This window comes from Rhyacophila brunnea, unplaced genomic scaffold (assembly GCF_057557595.1).
Source record: "Rhyacophila brunnea isolate RB1 unplaced genomic scaffold, BYU_Rbru_1.0 scaffold_13, whole genome shotgun sequence".
NCBI lineage: Eukaryota > Metazoa > Arthropoda > Insecta > Trichoptera > Rhyacophilidae > Rhyacophila > Rhyacophila brunnea.
In genome coordinates this window covers 40,840,232-40,861,512 of record NW_028232785.1, presented here as the reverse complement: position 1 = coordinate 40,861,512, position 21,281 = coordinate 40,840,232, and the positions used below count along the sequence as shown (strand labels likewise).

The window sequence follows — 21,281 nt, the reverse complement described above, 5'->3', positions numbered from 1 at the left end:
GACTAAATCAGCTAGTCTGAAATTCACCCTTGAGTAGTACGATTTCACCCGCGAAACCGGGAGACACGTCTCTCGCGCCCCCTTTGTCTTTGCGGAGGGGGCCGCCAAGAAAAAAGTAAACTCTATCTCGATTTTACAAATCAGTATTATCTCTTATAGTGTCAACATTGAAAATGTCCCTCTAAGGCGGACGAAACTGGTCCTAATCTCTTAAATAAACGTGGAATAAGTACTACAAAAAAATTGCGTTTTATTAAATAAAAACAACAATACAATGCAGTTCCACCATGAATTGACAGTTAACAAAATAAACGAAATCAAACTCATTTGTTATATTCCCATTATATGTACATATTCCTCATCGTTTTTATCCGCTCTTCTATTCGCATTTATGATTTTCTTATTGACAATAAATTGAAATATTGGATTTTAGATTTTTTTATTTATTTTATATTTTTTTAACACTACGACAGGTCATGAGGCTTGATTACAGAAGTGTTGTAAGAAATTTATTTATTTTTATTTATTTAATAAAACAAAACATTGTAGATATTACAAATCAAAATTCAGGACGTTCACAACACGAAATTTACATTAGAACAAATATGGTGCCTGTAGGCTTGACTAGAGTTAGTAGTTATGATCCAGAATATGTCGTGGCTGCGACCACGTAGGTAATTGACAGAGGCATATAAATTTTAATGCTTTAGGACGCCAGGAATTGGAACCGTCCCTCATGATAGCAAGCAAAAATTTGAACTAATAAAAAAAATAGAAGTGAAATAATCACAAACATCCAGGCTTAAAACCTGATCTGTGCCGTGAGGTTTTATATGGCGGCAAGTGAGGCCGCGAATTTTTTAGAAAAAATAAACCTTACTATTTTTTTAAATATATTATCACGAAGAGAAGATTTACGTGGCTGGTACATGTATTCCGGATGCCGCCAAAGAGTGCGGCACTTCGTACCCTTGTGGCACAGCCTCAAGGGTTCCGTCGCCGTGGCCGGCCCTCCCTCACCCTGCAGCGATGCTACAAAAGCAACCTACGTGCTGCAGGTCTGGCATGGCGGGAGGCGCAGGAGTTGGCGATGGACCGAGGGAAGTCGCGCCAACTTGTTCTTGCCCTATGCCCCAACGTTGGGACGTGACAGGGTGAAAGAAGAAGAAGAAGTTAAACATTAATACTTACCATTCATATGCTAAATGCCTAATTATTGGACAAGTGTTCTTCCGAATTTTAAAATATTCAAAACAATCGCCTGAGACTGGCATGCTGTCTTCAAAGACAGACGAATAAGTTCGCGTTTGGTGTATGGCCAGCACTGTACGCCCGGCCATATCCGCGAACCACATGAATATTATTATGACTTTACCTAAAAACGAGCCCAGCGTTCCCAAATCATAGATTAGATTACCATTCTTCAGATAAAGGATCGGAAAGTAGTGATCTGTTTGTGGGGGTTTTTTTTTTTTTAAATTGGTTTCACAAACTTTACGGGACCAAATGTCGCAACATTGAGTCTACGTGCCGCCGCAACGTTGCGCACTGTCCCACAACGTTGCACGAAATATAGTGCTACTTTTCTACGTGACGTGGAACATGTTGCACATTGTCGCTTCGCTTGTGCCTCGTACTTATAGTAAGTAAGGGGAATCAACCTAAATTTTAAAGTAATAATATTATCGAACACTGCATCGAAAATTAATATAGCAATTACCTATTTAATTTGTATCTACTATTAATTAGTACAAAAAAATGAATAAAATTTATTACCTATTTTTAATTTTAAAACAAGATATTTTTTTAATATTTTATTGACAAGCCCTTATAGTAAAACAATATTTGCTTAATTTGATAATAATATAAAACCAAAAAAATATAGTGACCAACCTTACTACGTGATACTCAAATCAGTAGATTTTGTGAAAATATACTGTACTTTCACTTACCTCAGACAAAAATCATTAAAGTGACAATGAATGAATATGACACTCAAGTTATTGTATAGGAATTAGTCGAAGGTGCCCGAAACATTTAATTATCGCATGACGTAAGGCTTGGTGGTTAAGATTGTTTATTTCTGGAACGGAATCTTTAAAATATATACGCAGCACTGACTGACGTAACCTCATTGAGCGACACTTCTGCGATACTTGATTTGAGTCCTATGTGTACTAGCAAAATGTTCCGCGGCATTGTTCCCGAAACATCGACGTAGATGATGCGCGTTATGTTCCGCAACATGTTGCACGATTTGTCCTCAAGAGAATCCAAGCCTTTAATTCATAACAACAAGAAAACAGTTTATTTAATTATAGCAATACGTAATGGTACTCATAAGCGAACCGTAACAGTCTAGGTTTTAGCTATTCAACCAATTTGCGTACCAATTATTTGGCGTCGATACTGGTCACTGTATCAGCAATGGTAACAGTTACGACTTGTCAATGGCTACTTGGCATAAGATGTTTAAATTAGTTTATAAGTAAACATTTTTTTTTAAATATGTAATGAAAATCAATTAAACAACTTACATACTATGACTAAACAAGTGGCTAATAAAATTTCAAGAAAATTAAAAATATTGCAACATACAGGTTTAAGGCTTCCTCATCGCTAGAACTATCATTAGATTATAATAAAAACAATAAAATAAAATAAAGGGAGGGTGGCGTTTCTAGTTGCAATATTTCGTCAATTTTAGAAATTAATGGCAAGCCAGATTCCTTGTATGTATGTCTCAATTTAAGTAATTATCAGAAAAAAATTAAAACACACATCGCATTGATATGGATTAGTCTCATTTTATGTGTTTTAGGATGGATAATTAGTTGTTCACCAGTATGAGTAATTTATGTCTTTTGAGATCACTATTTTATAATTAACTTTTTAAAACACACATCACATTGATGTCGATTTTCACCAGTATGTGTCATTCTATGTATTTCGAGATGAACAATGTATCTAAATGTTTAAGAACACACATCGTATTGATGTGGTTTTCACCAGTATGTTTCATTTTATGATGTCTTTTGAGATGACTAATTTCCAGAAACTTTTTGCACACACAACATTGATATGGTTTTTCACCAGTGTGTCATTTTATGTTTTTTAAGATCACCATTTGCCATGAATTTTTTAAAATACACATCGCATTAATGTAGTTTTACCATTGTTATTCCGTATTCGACCATGTGTTATTCCGTGTCTTTTTAATATGATTAATTGACAGATTTTTTTTGAAACTCATGTTGCATTGGTGTCGTTTTTGACCCGCATGTGTCATTTTAGCGTTTTCAGATGAACAATTTTGAGAAATTAAAAACAGCATTCTTATGATTTTTCACCAGCATGTCGTGTAAGTTGATAAGGTTTTTCAGCAGAATGTGTTTTTTTATGTCTCCTGAGATTACCAATTAGCAGAAATTTTGTGAAACACACATCGCATTGATGTGATTTTTCACCAGTATGTGTCAATTTATGTATTTTGAGAGTATTGAGGACTGTGAATTGTTTAAAACATACATCGCATTGATGTGGTTTTTCACCAGAATGTGTTATTTTATGTCTTTTGAGAGTACTAATTATATGAAAACTTTTAAAACATACATCACATTGATGTGGTTTTTCACCAGTATGTGTCATTTTATGTCTTTTGAGATCACTATTTGCAATAAACTTTTTAAAGCACACATTGCATTGATGTGGATGGTCACCAGTATGTGTCATTTGGTGTCTTTTGAGATTGGATATTTGTTGAAATTTTTTAAAACACACATCGCATTGATGTGGCTTTTCATTAGTATGTGTCATTTTATGTCTTTTAAGTGAACCAATTTCTAGAAAACTTTTAAAACAAACATCGCATTCATGTGGTTTTTCACCGGTATGTGTCATTCTATGTATTTTGAGATGACCAAATTGTCTGAATGTTTTCAAACACACGTTGCATTGATGTGGTTTTTCACCGGTATGTGTCATTCTATGTTTTTTGAGATCACCATTTGCTATAAAATTTTTAAAACACACATCACATTGATATGGTTTTTCATCACTATGTGTTATTTCATGTCTTTTGAGAAGACCAATTGACTGAAATTTTTCGAAACATACTTTGCATTGACGTGGTTTTTGAACAGTGTTTGCCATTTCATGTCTTTTGAGATGGGCAATTTGCGGATTATTTTTAAAGCTCACATCGCACAGTTGTGGTTTTTCACCAGTATGTGTCATTTGATGGGTCTTTAAATCACCAATTTGCAGAAAATTTTCAAAACATACATCGCATTGATATGATTTTTTACTATTATGTGTTTTTTTATGTCTTTTGAGATTACTAATGTGCAGATATTTTTTTAAACACATATCGCATTGATGTGGTTTTCCGCCAGTATGTGTCAATTTATGTATTTTGAGAGTACTGAGGAATGTGAATTGTTTAAAACATACATCGCATTGATGTGGTTTTTCACCAGAATGTGTTATTTTATGTCTTTTAAGATTAATAATTATATTAAATTTTTTCAAACACACATCGCATTGATGTGGTTTTTCAACAGTGTGTGTCATTTTATGTCTTTTGAGGTCACTATTTGCTCTAAACTTTTTAAAACACACATCGCATTGATGTGGTTTTTCACCAGTGTGTGAAATTTCATGTCTTTTGAGTTTACTAAGTATCTGAAATTTTTTAAAGCACACATCGCATTGATGTGGTTTTTTGCCAATCTTCTGGCAAACACGCTGTGAAATTTTATATGAACGAACATTGCAGTCATTTAGTTCAGCACTATGTGACTTAAATACCAGCTGATATTTCACACATGAATTGGAGTGACTTTTTAGATGATTGACAGATTCAAACACTCCATAACAATCATTGCAAATAAAGTTACGCGGGAAATATGTAACTCTTTTCAGCTCTATTCGAACCACCTTTGGCAAGCATAGTTTCTGAACTTCCTGTTTGATGTTTGGTATATCCGTAGTTAGTTCCGAGTAGCGTGTCGTCATATTATTGATATCAATGGTTGCTTGTGCTGTTTTACTGTCAACTGTATCTTTTTTAACGGTGTCCAATGTATTACTGTGACGTGGTGTGTAATATTGCTCGATCGGAATCTACAATGAGAATAGAGTTGGTATTTTCAATTCGATAATTTTAAAATAAATAAAATATGATTGTATTCCCTATTGATGATCTAATGTCAATACCCTGTATCTGACCTATTTGACGAAAATGACTGACGTATGGTTGAGCTTTTTAAGTGGACTGTAATTATGTTAAGGGAAGATGAGGAGGTCGGATCTAGGGGTGGGGGGCGATGGAACAGAATGCCAGACACTGACCTTTGTGATGATGTTTGATAGCTCCGTGGTCTGGTTTCAACTGTCACTCACGCGGTATTGTTGTTTTGGGTCATCCGGTTCGTACACTCACGTACTTTGTGACACAGTTTTATGGATTTTATGTGAGGGTGTATGAATGATGATGATAGATTATGAATGAGTCTGTATATATTGAGTCAATCACTTAAGCGACGGAAAGCTATTATAAGCCCGCTATCGAGATGCAACTGAATGTTATTTGTAAAACCGTCTCTCATGACCCGTAATTGTAATTGATTGTCTGGTGACAATAACACTGGGGATTAGGAGGTGGGTGAGGAATGGGAATTAAAATGGCCTAACCAACGTACTAAAAACAAAAATACTACCCATCGACTGCAAAATTCCCATATTTCTGAAGTTATTTTCACAAAAAATATCAGTACAGCCATTTTAGTATTTTCTTGTATCTGAACATTGCAGGAATAAACCTATAATAGCCCTATCTTGTCTTTACGCTGTTAAGAGTGTCGCTTAGTTCGGCTTCAAAATGTCACTTTCGAATTACCAATTTAATGGGTAAAACAGTAAGTAATATAAAAAATGTACACAAATTGAATTACAAATTTGAACCGTTTGATTATTTCCTGTGAAGCTTCGTGAATTTAATGGTTTATGCTGATAATTCAGCAACAATTGAAGCAATGGAAGCCAAAACTGTTTTGGCTATTCATAATATATGGCCAGCAGTGCACGAAAAAAACGGAAATGTGACAACAGGACGCCAGGACAATTGGACGCCGCACTGTTGCAGACACGTAAACAGAACATAGACGAGGAATTTTTATTAGTTTCTATTAACTACTTATTAGTTTTAAGTCATTTTACTCTTAACATAATGTTTTTTTATTGCGAATTAAGAATTACCATGGCTAACGCTTTATATAAAAATATAAAACGCTTTTTTCGCTGAAACTTAGAGCGTACATAAGTGAAACGGAAAATAATTTTCAATTGTATGTGGAACGAAATTTCAACCGCGTTGCCATTCGGAGAGCGATAGTCGAGGTGTCCGCACGTCGATTTGTTTTGTCATGGCTTCGGATGAAAATATTCTTAAATCGTGTAAAGATGACTAAAAAACTTTACGTATGTACTTAAAAAAGAAAACACGTGAATGAATATACTATTATTATTACGAATATAATAATAAACATAACATAAAAGGACGCATGTTGAATTTTTACGACAAATTATATTTCGTTCGATTCGCGTCATTTGCACAATCCGCGCATCGCCTAGTCACGATCTTTTTAGACCATGCCTCAGCTGAGGTATAGCCTTAAAAAAATGCACGATTAAATCATTATTTACGTGTGCATATTTAAATTCTCACCAACCTCATATCATAATATTATAATTTAAAAATAAATAATAATATTAAGTAAATTTTTTTTTCAAGTACCTATAAGTACCAAACGTCTATTTATTTTTGAATTGCGTGGCGTTCAGTTGTCCCGGTGCCAAAAAAACAGCCATGAAATCATATTCAAATGTTGTGTAACGATCTTTTGAATAAAAAGAAATGTATAAAAGCTAACGTGTTATTTTTAATAGTTGAAACAACCTTTATAATTGAACGTACCTGATCCAAAGGCTTGTATTGTGGATACGAGCAGCCAGGCAGAGGAGACTCATTTTTAATTTGGCGGTTTGCATTGTCAACAAATTCTTCTTTGATGACGACTCCCTCATTATCATTCTCATTCTCAGACTTTATATTGATCAAAACGCTCTCACTCTCCTGAAAAGACCATTATTATTATTATTATGTAACAGTATCATCATTATAAACAGCCAGAGCAACGCCATCTTTAGATTAATTAAGCCTGAGCATATCTTTTTGCACAACCAACGAGTGGTCACCTATTCAGCTGTCAAAATCAGATCCCAGATTGCTTGACATATTGTTTCGCCCTTTCTTGTTTCAAATTGAATTATAAAAAATCTCAAATCAAATAAATTAACTATAAATGTTATTTATAAATAATATACTTACATTCCTATTATTCATCAGCTGTCAAAGTCAGACTAGTCCTTCATACAAAAAACGTTGGTAATATTTATTTCACAAAAAATATGTAGCATTGATCTATGCATTAGGTACATTTGTAGAAAGTGTATTAGTGCTAGTGTATTATTTATCATTTAACTCATCTATCCAAATCATACCATTCCCTGTGTCAAGGCTTACTTTGACCGTCACTTTCAATTATTAATAACACAGAACCACGAAATCAAATGATCTCCAAGGTCTCCAAGATGCGTTAAAACAATCTGAAAGAATACTCATCTATCCAAATCAAGCAATTCACTGTGTGAACACAACAGACGCGTCAGTATGAGCACTTTATAGAACAATGTCAAGCAATGACAGATTATCCATGGAAGGGGCGGAAAAAGTAGGACCTGTCGTTGCGAATGTATAGGCTTTCTACTTGAGACGGCAATGATTTAACAGTTTGAGGTTATGAGATTATTAGGTTTCAGTAGCGCAGTGTGTGAAGCATCAGTCACTGGCCAGTTTATGAGTTCTATCACGAACCAGTTCGTCAGATTTTAGTTTCTGCATGAGCGGATGGCCTAACTCGGTTTTGTGGGTTGGACAAGTCTGGATCTAATCGACACAATTATGTTGGTTAATGTTTTATTTTAATGATAATGAAACTACTTTGGTAGGTATTTAGGGTCTTGTGACTGGTTCTCCGCCATCGCGCGCTGACATCTGTCAATGAACGCAGTGTTGCCAACCTAACTATTTTTATAGTACATGTTGGTCCGCGTACTATTAAAAAAGTATAATACGTCAAAAATACCACAATTTTGAAAAACTGAATAATTTGAATTCGCCGGTTAGGTTAGGTTGGATTGGGTTAGATTAGGTTAGGTCAAATCACAAAACAGATAATAAATAGAATACCGATAGGCTATATTCAATACTCCGCATGTTGATGCAGGGTTTTTGAATGTGTGCGTGTCCTACGAAAATGAAGCACGCATTATGCACGTGCAATAGTGTGTGTAATACACCAACATTAAATAAGCGTAAATGCATAAACCGAGAGCAGTTTTCAGTATTCGACGTACAACGTATTCTTGACACGTGTGTAAGTTTAACTCGGATTCTTCCTTACTCGAGTCGGTTACCTGCTATCGCCTTACCTGTTAAGTATTTCAGTTCCCATTATTTCTGAGTTCCCTGGGTCTATTGGAAAAATGGAATTACTGGAATTCGCCGGTTAGCATATTTTTATATTTTCAACACGTCCTATAATTTTTGCCGAAATACTATCATTTCTTGGACCATTGAAGTTAAAGTCCCTCCACCAAACCCGCCCCGTACCACCCTCGGTCTTAATCGAGAGTATCACGGGACCCATCAATTGGTGATGTGAAGCATCTAAGAATTGGCCTGGGAGTGTCCTGGGAGAAGATGCCCAAGACTTAGATTGCTACGCTCAAAGTGAGCTCTGACTGAGTTTACTGAGTTTACTCTAATGCAAAGTGCCAGGGAGAGAAAAAGCACATGGAAATTACTAAAAAGAAAATGAACCTACTTGTTTATTAAATTAAAGAACGAAGCTAATCATACAGGCAGCAAAATTTATGTGAAGAGATCTTCACGCCCGTAGTAAGACGCCGCAAATTTTTTGAAAGCAAGATAATTGGCCTTAGTAGCAACCAGGTCGGACGGGCCGATGGGTCCAACAGCTGGTTGGACCGACCTGAGCATTTCCTCCCGTTCGGAGCACATACTCAGACACTCCCATAGGATGTGGTTGGCATCCTGTATTTCCCCTCCGCATGGACATGTCGGACGGCTTACAAGTCCAAGCTCGAAGAGCTTGCCAGCGAATCCACCATGACCAGTCACAAATTGACTGGTGTAATGGTCTGGAGTCAGATATTTGGTTATCTCCATTCGCCACTGTATGTTTGGAAAAAACGTATATGTGTGCCGGCCCTTGGTCGATTCGTCCCACTTTCGCTGCCAGGTCGTAATGGCCGCGTTGAGCGACATGAGTCTAATTCTGCGCCTCAATAATGCTACTCCTTCGCCAGCTAGCCGAGGGGGAGGGACGAGGTGAAAATCACCAAAGTCGGCCTCCTCGCCCTTGAGGAGCAATATTGAAGCGCCGCTGACCTGAATATGCAGGTCAAGTGGGAGAATGCCGGCCAGGACCGGGAGCGCGTCAGTTGAGGTAGTACGGTAGGCTTTGGTAATGGACAGAAGCGCGATGCGCTGTCCTCTTAAAAGAGAGATTCTAAGTTTGACACTTTTGGGAATGCGCGGGCACCAAGCACTGGCGGCATAAGCCGCGATTCCCATAAAAATGGCGCCGTAGGCGATCTTGAGCGCCTTTACTTTTAAGCCCCATCCTTCACCAGCCATGCGGCCGATCCTCTGGAAGGCCACCCCAGCCTTGTGGACTTGGGTTTCGGCATGGTGTAGGAAATTTAACATTGTGTCCATTTTGACGCCTAGATAGGTGACGATCTTCGACACTTTCACTCTCGTGTCACCGAATCGGACTGTGGGTAGTCTCGAACAGCTAAGTCGTCTCGGTCCTTTAAGGACAATGGCTTCTGTCTTGGAAGGTGCGAATGATAGTCTAGTTAATCTACCCCAAGCCTCAATTGATGCTAAAGCTTCGCCAACGGTGCTCTCAATCTTCGCCCTGCTGTCGGCCTCGACCAGCAGCAGCGCATCGTCTGCGTAGGCAATGACAGTACAGTCGGTTGGAAGCGGAATTCTAAGGAGATCGTCGAAGAGTACGTTCCAGAGAAGGGGCCCGAGGACTGAGCCCTGGGGACATCCCATGCTGGTGTTCCTCTTTATTGTGGTTGAACCAACTCGAAACTCGATCGATCTATTGTCGAAATAACTTTGAATTGACGCGAACAAATTTCCTGGTAGTCTCTTCAGCCGGAGCTTTCGAAGTATAAGAGGCCAAGACGCACTATCAAACACACCTGCAATGTCCAGGAAAACTCCTAGGACGTATTTACGGCGAGAATTTTCAGCAATGGCAATCACGTTCCTTATGGCGTCGACTGTTGATTTGCCTCTTCTGAATCCAAATTGCTTATCGGAAAGCGGCGAGTGTGTCTCCAGGTGGGCTTCAATCCTGTGGCACAGTAGCTTCTCCAGCACTTTGCCCAGAGCGGGCAGAAGTGTTAGAGGGCGGTAGGCTTTGGGGCTAGACGGTTCTCGGCTGCCAGTTTTGGGGATTACCTTAAGTAAGCCCCTCTTCCAGCAGTCGGGGAACGTGCCGCTTCTGATGCAGTCACTGAGGAGGGCTGTAATCTCTGGCGCGGCGATGGCCCATGTGCGTTTGACAAGTAAATTGTCAATGCAGTCCGGGCCCGGGGCCTTGCCAGCAATCAACGTGCGTATGATGTGGTTGATCTCCTGTTCGGAAGGCAACGATGAGTGATCCGTGTCGATGGGAAGAGAAGCCTCAAAGCGGGCCATCCTCATGGCGTCATCATCCCTGGATTCGTCATCCAGGGGATGAGGGCCTCGAGTAGGACCGCAGCCGTTTCAGACTCGGTACTGGTGAATCCGCCACCCGGTTTCTCGATGCCGCACAGGAGGCTCGTCGGTCTGAGTCCCAGCCTCAATGCGCGGTATGGAGGACCCCAGGGGTCCGAACCTCCCTCAATGGTGACGAAGTTACGCCAGTAGTCTTTCTTGGCTTGAGTAATCGCTTTCTTGTATTCCATTCGGGTGGATTTGGTCATGGTTGCAAGGGGATCGATGGAGGCAGGTGGTTGCTTGCGCAGGCGTGCACGTTGATGGGCCTTGCGCGCTTTTCTGAAAAGGTCACGCAGGCGCGAAACATGCTGCGTCCACCACGGCGACTGGCTTGGTGGCTTGGGCTTGCAGCGTCCAAGTGAAGCTTCGGCTGATCCGGTGATGTCTGCAGTCAGTCGTGAGGCGGCTGAGTGCAGGTCCGGAAATCGGGTTCTAGATGTCCTGTCAAGCTTTTTGGAGAGCACCTCTTCAAACTTTTCCCAATTCCCGTCGCGCGTTCTAAATCGCGTGGGCGGGGTTGGAGATACGTCAGAGACGCCATCGTGCGAGGAGACAGTGGCCAGCTCAAAAGTGATCAGCCGGTGATCACTCATGGAAGCGCTCTCATGGACTTTCCAGCCGCTGATTCGTCTCGCGACGGACTCAGTGGCCAGGGTGATGTCGATGTGGGTGCTTCCGGAGTTTGCGTGCGACACGAAAGTCGGCAAGCTGTTGGGGTCGTTGAGGACGACCAGGTTGTGCTGGTGAACCAGCTCCTCGATGACGTCCGCGTCGCATAGGGGGATATCCACGGGCGCCCAGAGGGGGGATTGCGAGTTTGCATCCGCACAGATGATGACATCCCTGCCACCAACTGCGCGTAGGATGCCGTCGAGCACTGATGCCACGTGTTCCTTTGTGCTCTTAAAGCTGAAGTAGGCGGAGATAACCACCACACTGCCTCCTCCGGGAAAGCTTATGTCTGCACATGCGACTAGCTCAGTTGACAGGTGCGAGAGCGAAAGCACGCCAAGGCGAGGGTCAAGAGCGAAGACGCAGGCCTTTGGCTCTGCACCCCTGGCGCTGACGACAAGGCCCGCGCACCCGAGTCCCTTTTCAGTGGCCTTGGGGCCCCTTTTAGAGCCCCAGTGGTGCGGTTCCTGCACCAGCGCCAGAGACAAGCCTGTGGCCCGCATGGTCTCAATTAACTCCGCCGAGCCGGCGTCGCTCAGGTTGACGTTCAACTGAGCGAAGGTAATCATCGCGTGGCAGTGTAGTCCACCATAGCCCTCTCGCGCAGCTCAGCGTGTAGCCTTGCTGGGCAATCGAGACTGCCGGTGGAGTGATCAGACGGTTGCTTGTGTTTATGGCAGGCCACGCATTTGGGTGGGTTTCCTTTGTTGGGGCAGTCCTCGCGGTCGTGGCCGGAGATGGCGCAGTGGCTGCACGTCGGGGTTTTGTTAGAACAACCTTTGGCCATGTGACCGAAGAGGTGGCAAATATTGCACTTTACTACCCCAACGTAGTCCCTAAGAGGGAAGGATTCCCACCCCATGTAGAGTCTGTCTTCTGCTATTAGGGCAGACCAGATGGCCGCCGGGGCGAAGACCACAAAGTGGCATCTGCCGGTTCTTGGCCCGGCTTTGTGGCTCAGTCTTATTTCCTGGTATGCCTTTTCTGGCAGGCCGGTCTGTTCCCTGGTGGAGGTGAAGATAGCTTCCCGGAGTTGTTGTTCCGTGAGAGTCGACGGTAAGTTAAAGATAATGACACGAGGCTGTTTTTTCCCAGCGAGCTCGGCTCGTAGGGCAGCCTCCGAGGTCTCCAGGGCGACCTCGGAGGCTGCCCTATCATTTCTTGGACCGCGTACTATAATTCGATGACAAAAAGATAGCTGAATTCAACAATGGCGATTGACAGCCAAAGACGGCGGACGACCAGTCACAAGCGCCGGTATGTGTAAAACAGGTGAATGCGTATTGAGTTTTTGAAATTATTACTAATAAACTGTTTTAACCTGACATGATTAACAAAAATTATCATCAACAATACTATTGAGTATTCGCTAATAGGTACTAATAACAATATTAGGTAATATTGTTGTTAATTTTGAAGAATGGTCGTGCTTATTTCCGTTTACAACAAACTTATGAATACCCTACACAAATAAGGGATCTACTTACCCATTGGCGACTGAAGAGGAAAGCCGATACATTTCACGACTGGTCCTACCTTTCCGTCCCTCCCGTTCTCTATGGATGACCTGTCATTGTTTAGAGAGTGCTCAAACTCACACGTCTGTCGTGTTCACTTGTCGGAGTATTTTTTGTTTCAGATTATTTTAACGTATCTTGGAGACCTTGGAGTTCATCTGATTTCGTGGTTATGTGTTATTAATAATAATTGGAAGTGACGATCAAATTAAGTAAACTTCTTCTGTGTATAATAATATCATAACCAATGACATTAATATGGACGAAGCATTTGGGGAAAAATGACACTCACTTTTTTGTCGGGTCTGCCGAATGGCATAATCTGTACTAACGCCATTACAATAAAGGTGATATTCCTATAAATTCCCGATGCTTTTTGTCGGTCTGCCGAATGGTTCGGTTCGAACGGATTCACTCAAATGAACATTGACACTAGAAACACTGTTCTAACGCCATTACAATAAAGGTGATATTCCTATAAATTCCCGATGCTTTTTGTCGGTCTGCCGAATGGTTCGGTTCGAACGGATTCACTCAAATGAACATTGACACTAGAAACACTGTTCTAACGCCATTACAATAAAGGTGATATTCCTATAAATTCCCGATGCTTTTTGTCGGTCTGCCGAATGGTTCGGTTCGAACGGATTCACTCAAATGAACATTGACACTAGAAACACTGTTCTAACGCCGTTACAATAAAGGTGATATTGCTGTAAATTCCCGATGCGTGATATCGCATTATGGAAATTGCGTGACGTCTACCTATACACGTGCGAATGTCGTATGTGCGAATTTACTTGCTAGCTACTGTATTGAGTGCGTTGTCCATTAAAAATGTCATTGATCATAATAGGTACCTACACTAGGACGTTTGTCAATGTGACAGTCGATTCTAAACGACAATAACTAATAACTTATTTATACTCTTGAGTCATTATAGAATACCAAACTCTGCTTGCAAGTTTTTTTATCAATAAATAGTATGGAAGTGGACCACTAGTTGCATGTGCAAAAAGTTATGCTCAGGCTTTATTAATGTAAAGATGGCGGTGACTTACCTCTTTGAAGTGGATAATATTGCTGTCGTCATCAATAATTTCCTGTTTGACTGCCACGTCAAATCGACCTTTGCCTTCGAAGTGAGTTAAGTCCCTTTGGTATGAAACGTCCCCGATCACCTCCTCCGTTTCGTCAGGCAATATTTCATTGATTGTCTCGGTTTTTACGTCCATTTTGTGGTGTATTAGATGCGAAAATCTTTAATAAGCTTCACGATGGCGTCGTGTTTCAGTACTGGCCATAGACTAATACGGCTATATACCATAGACATTCAGTGTTGCCATATTTTGAAAGTGGAATTATAGTACAGAGCCTCCAAAATTATAGTATTTGGGGAAAAAATATAGTACGCGTTGTCATCTGTTGAAAATGTATAGGATTTTTGTTTCTCAGAAAAAAAATAACGGAGAATTTAGTAGAAAGTGTAAATATTTCACCGCGGGCCGCAGGTTCCCGATTTTTCATGGCCGGCTCGTTTTTTTTAGGGAAAATATTTCGTCGCGGGCCGCAGATTCCCGATTTTTCATGGTCGGCTCGTTTTTCTAAGGGAAAATATTTCGCCGCGGGCCGCAGATTTCCAAATTGGTCGATTTGACTCGATTGCGAAATGGCAAATGCGAAATTATAGTACTTTTATATTAAATTATAGTACGATATTCAGAATTATAGTATTTTGGGAGTACTATACCTATTTTATATCGTACATAGTACGCGGACCAAAATTATAGTACAAATACTATAATTATAGTACGGTTGACAACACTATAGACATTAGAGGACATCGAGCTAGTTAGTGCTGCCATCTTTTTGTCATGGAATTATAATATTATGCGGTCCCAATAATATTAGGAGTGTATTTTTAAAGTAAATCAATTTTTAAAAGTTTTTAAATTCCAAGTGTCAGAATTTTTAATCATTGGTAAGTATTTATTTCGAAGTGTCAGAATAAGGACGCCAGTTTTAATGTGGAGGATTAAATTAATGCCTTCGGAATTTTTCAAAAGCTCAGTTTTTTTGTGCGAGAAACAAAAAAACCCATTTGTACATTTTTAACATAGATGGCAACGCGCACTATAAAAATAATTACCGAAATACTAAAATTTTTTAGACCGCTAAATAAATTTCGGTGAGACGAAGGTGGCAACATTGCGCGAAAGTATCTATGGTTTGGAAAACGTTGATACGAAGGTGTACGTCGTATGTTTCCTCGCAAAAATGGATGTAAAGCGAGAATATTGTGATGGAGACCAGTATAATGCAGAGGATAAACCTTGGATTGACGCACCGATGATTAAGCATCCAAATAATCCTGACGCCCGCACTTGTGTAAAACAAGAGAATAGTGACGATCCCATTTGCAATTTCGATGTAAGTTTTTTTTACTATTAATAACAATAGCTTTATACCCCGTTTACACGTACATTGATTTATTGCTGACGCAAGATGCAAGATTCCTTGCATGAATAAAGTTCGCTTCTGAATTTTCACGTGACAGTTGCGATTTGTTTGATATCTTCGCCTGCGTAGTAGAGCGACAGTGGCAAACCTGCTGGAAAAAAAACAAATACACCGCGCAGTCTCATTTTGAGGTTAACCGATTTTGACGACATGTCAAAAAGTAGCATAAAACGACAACATCGCGTCTCGCTTTCTATTTGTATGAGATTGGCGACAGTCAGCACTTTTACGTGTAAACGGTTATTATCACTAAATGAAAGCACAATACATCTGTACATTTTCAATGTTTCCCATTAGTTCTTTGTCGTTCCCTCATGTTCCTTCAGGATAGTGACCACCTTGTAATGTTAACATCTTTTGAGCGATCAAAAATTTCCACTCCTCTCAATCCTCTGCTTATATCAGGACAGAGTGAAGGCTGCCCTCAGTCAGCTCTTCCTCTGCTTCATCTGCCTTGGTGGCTACCCAAAACTACCAGTCTCTCCAGAGTATCAGCTCCGTTCCGAACAATATGTAAAAAAACTGTAGAATTCGTCTCAGACATATTGTCGAGAGACGTTCTTTTATAAAATATTAACATTTTTATGGTATTTTATATATTGAACATATTTAATTCATTAATTTTGAAAACACTTCTGAGAAAATATATAACAAACATAAGAAATCCTTTTTTGGAAAAAAAATGCTTAAAAAAGTACTTTATTAAAATTATCAATGCCTACTTTGATTTAAAATAAAAAAGCCGATTGGCAATAGTAATAGTAACTTGGAAAGCCCCTATTATTAGGCGCGATAATATGGTTTAGTTTAGGCAGAGTTTAATAAAATTTTGAAATCTATTTTAATGAAAACAAAATATAAGCAGCACTCGAGCGGAGCTGAAATGAAAAAGCCAAATTCTGAAATTATTAACACAATTATCTAATTTTATGTGTTTTATAAAAATAGGTTCGTTTGATTTTTTGTTATATGGCCATTAGAGCTCAAACGGTAAAATTATTTTTTCCGCGACACGGAACGGCGTTCCGATCCATTTCGAGCCCTGAATATAATATAATATGCCTGATCATGTTTAGTGTGTATTATTTATATGAGATTTCAACAGTCGACTTCCACCTAGATAATAACATTTTAATTTGTTTGACAACATGTTATATGAAACGTTGTTTATTTCAGTTCGGTGCGACGGGTGTCACCGGTATCAAAGCTGAGACTGACATAAAGCGCGAATTCATTGAAGATAAAATGCCACCATTTTCTCATAAAGATCCTCAACCCGGATGCTCGCATTCAGATTACACACCAGCACATGGGGTACATTCAATTTTATATATTGTAACATAATTTGCTTATCTTTCGCCGATTTTTATCGAAGGTTGACGTTTAAAATTTCAATAAATCTCCGTACTATTCCTAGCCAATCGTATTGAAAAAAGTAATTATAGTAATCAATACCTATCTACTTTACTTTAAAATACAAAAGCCGATTGCCTATGGTGACTGAATTTGGAAAGCGCTTCCGAGAGTATTGTTATGCCATTAGTTAAAGTTTTAATTTCTTAATTAGTATGATAGGTTAATTAATACTGGGTAATTTAACTATAATATAAAATATAAATAAACATTGTAAACTGTGAATATACTATTGTATCGTGTAAAACGGACTTTTCACACAAGGACACAGCGTTTATACACCTACCATATGCGCGCGAAAGTAAGTGTACTTCTGCGCAGGTCCGTTTTTAAGTTGTTTAGCTATAATACGACTTGCTGTTTTGCTTAGATCATTATTTAAATGTGCTCAACCGGTAAACTTTATTAATTCGAAAAATATTTATGCTATAACATTTTATATGTGTAAATTATATAAACCGAGTCATTCCTTCTCGAGAGTGTCGCTCTTTGGATAACCGCCGTCTCTATGCGACGCTTAGTATGCGTGTCCTCACGAATTCACAAGTATGGTATACTAAAATATTGTTTAAACGGTTGATCGAAGTCGCTCGTTAAAATTTGAATATAAACTCTCTCAATTTGAATATTGTTTGTGACATTGGTTTCGCCTTTCGGAATCTTCCGACACTATGCACACTTTCCAAAAACACACTAACACTATGCACACTCTCAAATAACTCACTGACACAGAAATTACTAATTACTACACGAAGCTTTCAATGTTTTTTTTATCGAACAGAGTGCAAAACTGCCTCATAGTATGTACGTTATTCTGGTGATCTTAAATTATTGTATCAAGAAATATTATAAATAAACACTGTAAAGTGAAACTATCTTATTCACATCAATCTAAAAAATTTGCATTAGAAACTATAATAGATTTATACATATCACCAAGAGTAGCACCACGATTGTGTCATTGTCTGTTTTGTGATTTTTTTTTAATATCACATGTGAATTTTTTAAAAACTATTTACGGACAATTCCGTAACATTTTTTGTATTTAATATCTATGTCGGTACTATTACCATTTACCATTTACATTTACATTTACCAACGTAATTTTCATTCTCACCACATTTATAATGTCTGAAGATGCTGAAAGGCATAAGTTTCGAGAAAAATAACTAAAATGGAACAGTTTAAAATCTAATTAAAAATAATATCGACTTCGACTATTTTTGTTTTTTATAGGTTTTTACCAAAGGCTTTTTCACAAAGCATCACGATATAGACAGGTGTCAACAATCCTCGCCTGATGGAATCAAAGATAAAATCATGCAGTATTCAGAAGTGACGATAGATGAACAAAACATTAAAGGAGAAATCTCAGCACGAGAGACTCCGAAGGAACTTCGACTTAATCTGAGAAGAGTAGTACATTTCTCACGTTATTTGATTTGCAGCTTTTGTAACGCAGTTTTTGGATGTGGAAGTGCTCTAAAACGTCACAAAATGGTTCACACGGGCGGGATTGTTGGTGACACAGGTGAAAAACCTCATAAATGCAAGGTATGCCCGTATAGATGCTGGCGACCTAGTAATCTTAAAAACCATGAAATGACACACACAGGTGAAAAACCTCACAAATGCAAGGTATGCCCATATAGATACCTGCTACTGAGTGATCTTAAAAGACATGAAATGACACACACAGGTGAAAAACCTCATAAATGCAAAGTATGCCCATATAGATGCTGGCGACCTAGTAATCTTAAAAACCATGAAATGACACACACAGGTGAAAAACCTCATAAATGCAAAGTATGCCCATATAGGTGCTCACTACTTAGTTCTCTTAAAAGACATCTAATGACACACACAGGTGAAAAACCTCATAAATGCAAGGTATGCCCATATAGATGCTCGCAACTTAGTAGTCTTAAAAACCATGAAATGACACACACAGGTGAAAAACCTCACAAATGCAAGGTATGCCCATATAGATACCTGCAACTGAGTGATCTTAAAAGACATAAAATGACACACGCAGGTGAAAAACCTCATAAATGCAAGGAATGCCCATATAGATGTTCTCAACTAAGTCATCTTAAAAACCATGAAATGACACACACAGGTGAAAAACCTCACAAATGCAAGGTATGCCCATATAGATGTTCTCAACTAAGTCGTCTTAAAAACCATGAAATGACACACACAGGTGAAAAACCTCATAAATGCAAAGTATGCCCATATAGATGCTCGCGACTTAGTAGTCTTAAAAACCATGAAATGACACACACAGGTGAAAAACCTCATAAATGTAAAGTATGCCCATATAGATGCTTGCATCTTAGTCGTCTTAAAAGACATGAAATGACACACACAGGTGAAAAACCTCACAAATGTAAGGTATGCCCATATAGATGCCTGCAACTGCGTGATCTTAAAAGACATGAAATGACACACACAGGTGAAAAACCTCATAAATGCAAATTAAATTAAAAAAATAATAATCTTAAATGACATGAAATAACACACTAGTAAATAATTTTATAAATTTACCGTATGCCTATAGAGATGCTTACAACTTCACTTAAAACACACACAATAAAGTATTCTGTTGAACACCTTTTCTCTGCAAGAAATGCCTATCTAGTTATTTGAGAAGATGAGTATATATCTCTCGTAATTTAATTTGCATAATGTTTCACATGGGCGTAATTGCTGATCAATGTGAATACAATGTTTTTTCGCGCAGAGCCAATAAAAGAACACATACCGGTCAAAAACCTTGTAAAAGCAATGTATGCTTTTAAAGTTGATCGCACCTTGCTCATCTTAAAGTACGTAAAATTACACATTCTGGTGACAAACCTTATAAATGCAATGAATTTCTATATCTGCATCTGCTCACGACGTATTGGTCTTAAAAGACATCTAATGAACACAATATGTTAGTGAATATTTTTTTGAATGCAATATTTTTCTCGACCATGTCCGATTCTAGTAAAATCATATGGGCCTCCATAGAGTGGAGGTTGTATTAAAAGAAATAGTTTTTACGAGAAACTGATGTCAGTAGGATTCGAACCTGGGACCCACGAAGCTATAGATCGACGCTTATGCCGCAACCATCGAACATGATATGTATTCATAATTTCATATTATGAATGCTATGTAGATATATATATCCTATGCTTGAATAAATGACTAGATTCATACTGTGAATACCAATAATGTAGGTTAGTAATGCTTTTATATTGTTATCTTGTTGTATTTCCGGTTACCGGAATAAATTAAAACTACGTTTCCGGTAAAACTATCGAACATCTGGAGAATAGAAAAATGTATGTTTATATTATAAACCTGAATTGTTATTTTTAAATGATTAGGGGTTGAAAATTAACCAACATCAATTTATCGGTTCATGCATGTATATTTTCATAATTACCCACTAAAACAATACGCTGCATCATAAATTATGTTTATTTTAGTTTTATGTTCCATCATTTTATTTAGAAATTTGATAAGAAAAATGATAAAAACATTGATTATCCAGTGTTGGGGCATTGTGCGAGAACAAGGTCGTACGATATACCTAAATCCATCGCTACGTCTTGCGACATGTGAAAAAAGCAGCACGTAGATCTCTTGTAGCATCGCTGCGGAGAAGCTCAAGAAGCGGAGAACTCATGAGTTATTATAGCGACGGGTTTGTTTCTGATGTTTTCATGTACCTATCTTCAATATTGAAAAAAAAATTGTAAATGTAGTTGGAAGCTCTGTATATTATGAAATTTGGATAGTAAAATAGGTTAAACTATATAATATTATTCTTTTATTAAAATCCACTGTAATATTATAACATAATCACATAACACTTTATTATTAATAAGATTGAATATTATATTGTAATTATTAATTATCTCCACAATCCTTTGTGGATCTTGCCCGCCCCACGAACAGGTATCATAACATTACTTTTTACGAGAAATGGATGTAAACCACTTGCTCAACCCATTTGGTCCATGCTCTGTATTAAGACAGACATGAAATACAACATGTAAATTTTACCAGACCTCGGGTTTGAACCCTAGACCCTCGACTTACCAAGCGGATACATTACCACTCGGCCAACGTGGCGCTTATGTTATAGCAGTTGTTATTATTGGTCAGAGTCCAACAAGAGTGTCGATTTCAGTGACATTCCTATCCAAAATACCTCCCCATTTTTTATACAGTAT

At 38.6% G+C, this 21,281-nt stretch overlaps 1 protein-coding gene and 1 long non-coding RNA gene across 2 annotated transcripts; one reads left to right on the top strand and one right to left on the bottom strand.

The window, feature by feature from the left end:
* Positions 1–7: 7 nt before the first annotated feature.
* On the bottom strand, positions 8–14,433 carry LOC147077538 (uncharacterized). Its single transcript, XM_085941111.1, has 5 exons — positions 14,181–14,433; positions 6,977–7,135; positions 4,308–5,124; positions 2,126–2,279; positions 8–122 (listed from the first exon to the last, which is right to left on the bottom strand). The coding sequence occupies exons 1-5, from the start codon at positions 14,352–14,354 to the stop codon at positions 8–10; spliced, it is 1,419 nt and encodes a 472-aa protein (XP_085797237.1). The 5' UTR covers positions 14,355–14,433.
* An 893-nt stretch (positions 14,434–15,326) lies between these two features.
* On the top strand, positions 15,327–20,788 carry LOC147077537 (uncharacterized). Its single transcript, XR_015069481.1, has 3 exons — positions 15,327–15,549; positions 16,816–16,953; positions 18,289–20,788. It is a non-coding gene; the product is annotated as an uncharacterized LOC147077537 (long non-coding RNA).
* Positions 20,789–21,281: the final 493 nt, after the last annotated feature.

Excerpts from the sequence above, each read along its gene's own strand:
- LOC147077538 (XM_085941111.1), bottom strand. The coding sequence starts at position 14,354 with ATGGACGTAAAAACCGAGACAATCAATGAAATATTGCCTGACGAAACG. Across the intron at positions 7,136-14,180 it reads ATATTATCCACTTCAAAGAG|GAGAGTGAGAGCGTTTTGAT; the intron begins GTAAGTCACCGC and ends TGGTCTTTTCAG. Across the intron at positions 2,280-4,307 it reads ACATAAAAAAACACATAATA|GCTTGGATTCTCTTGAGGAC; the intron begins GTAAAAAATCAT and ends TATGAATTAAAG.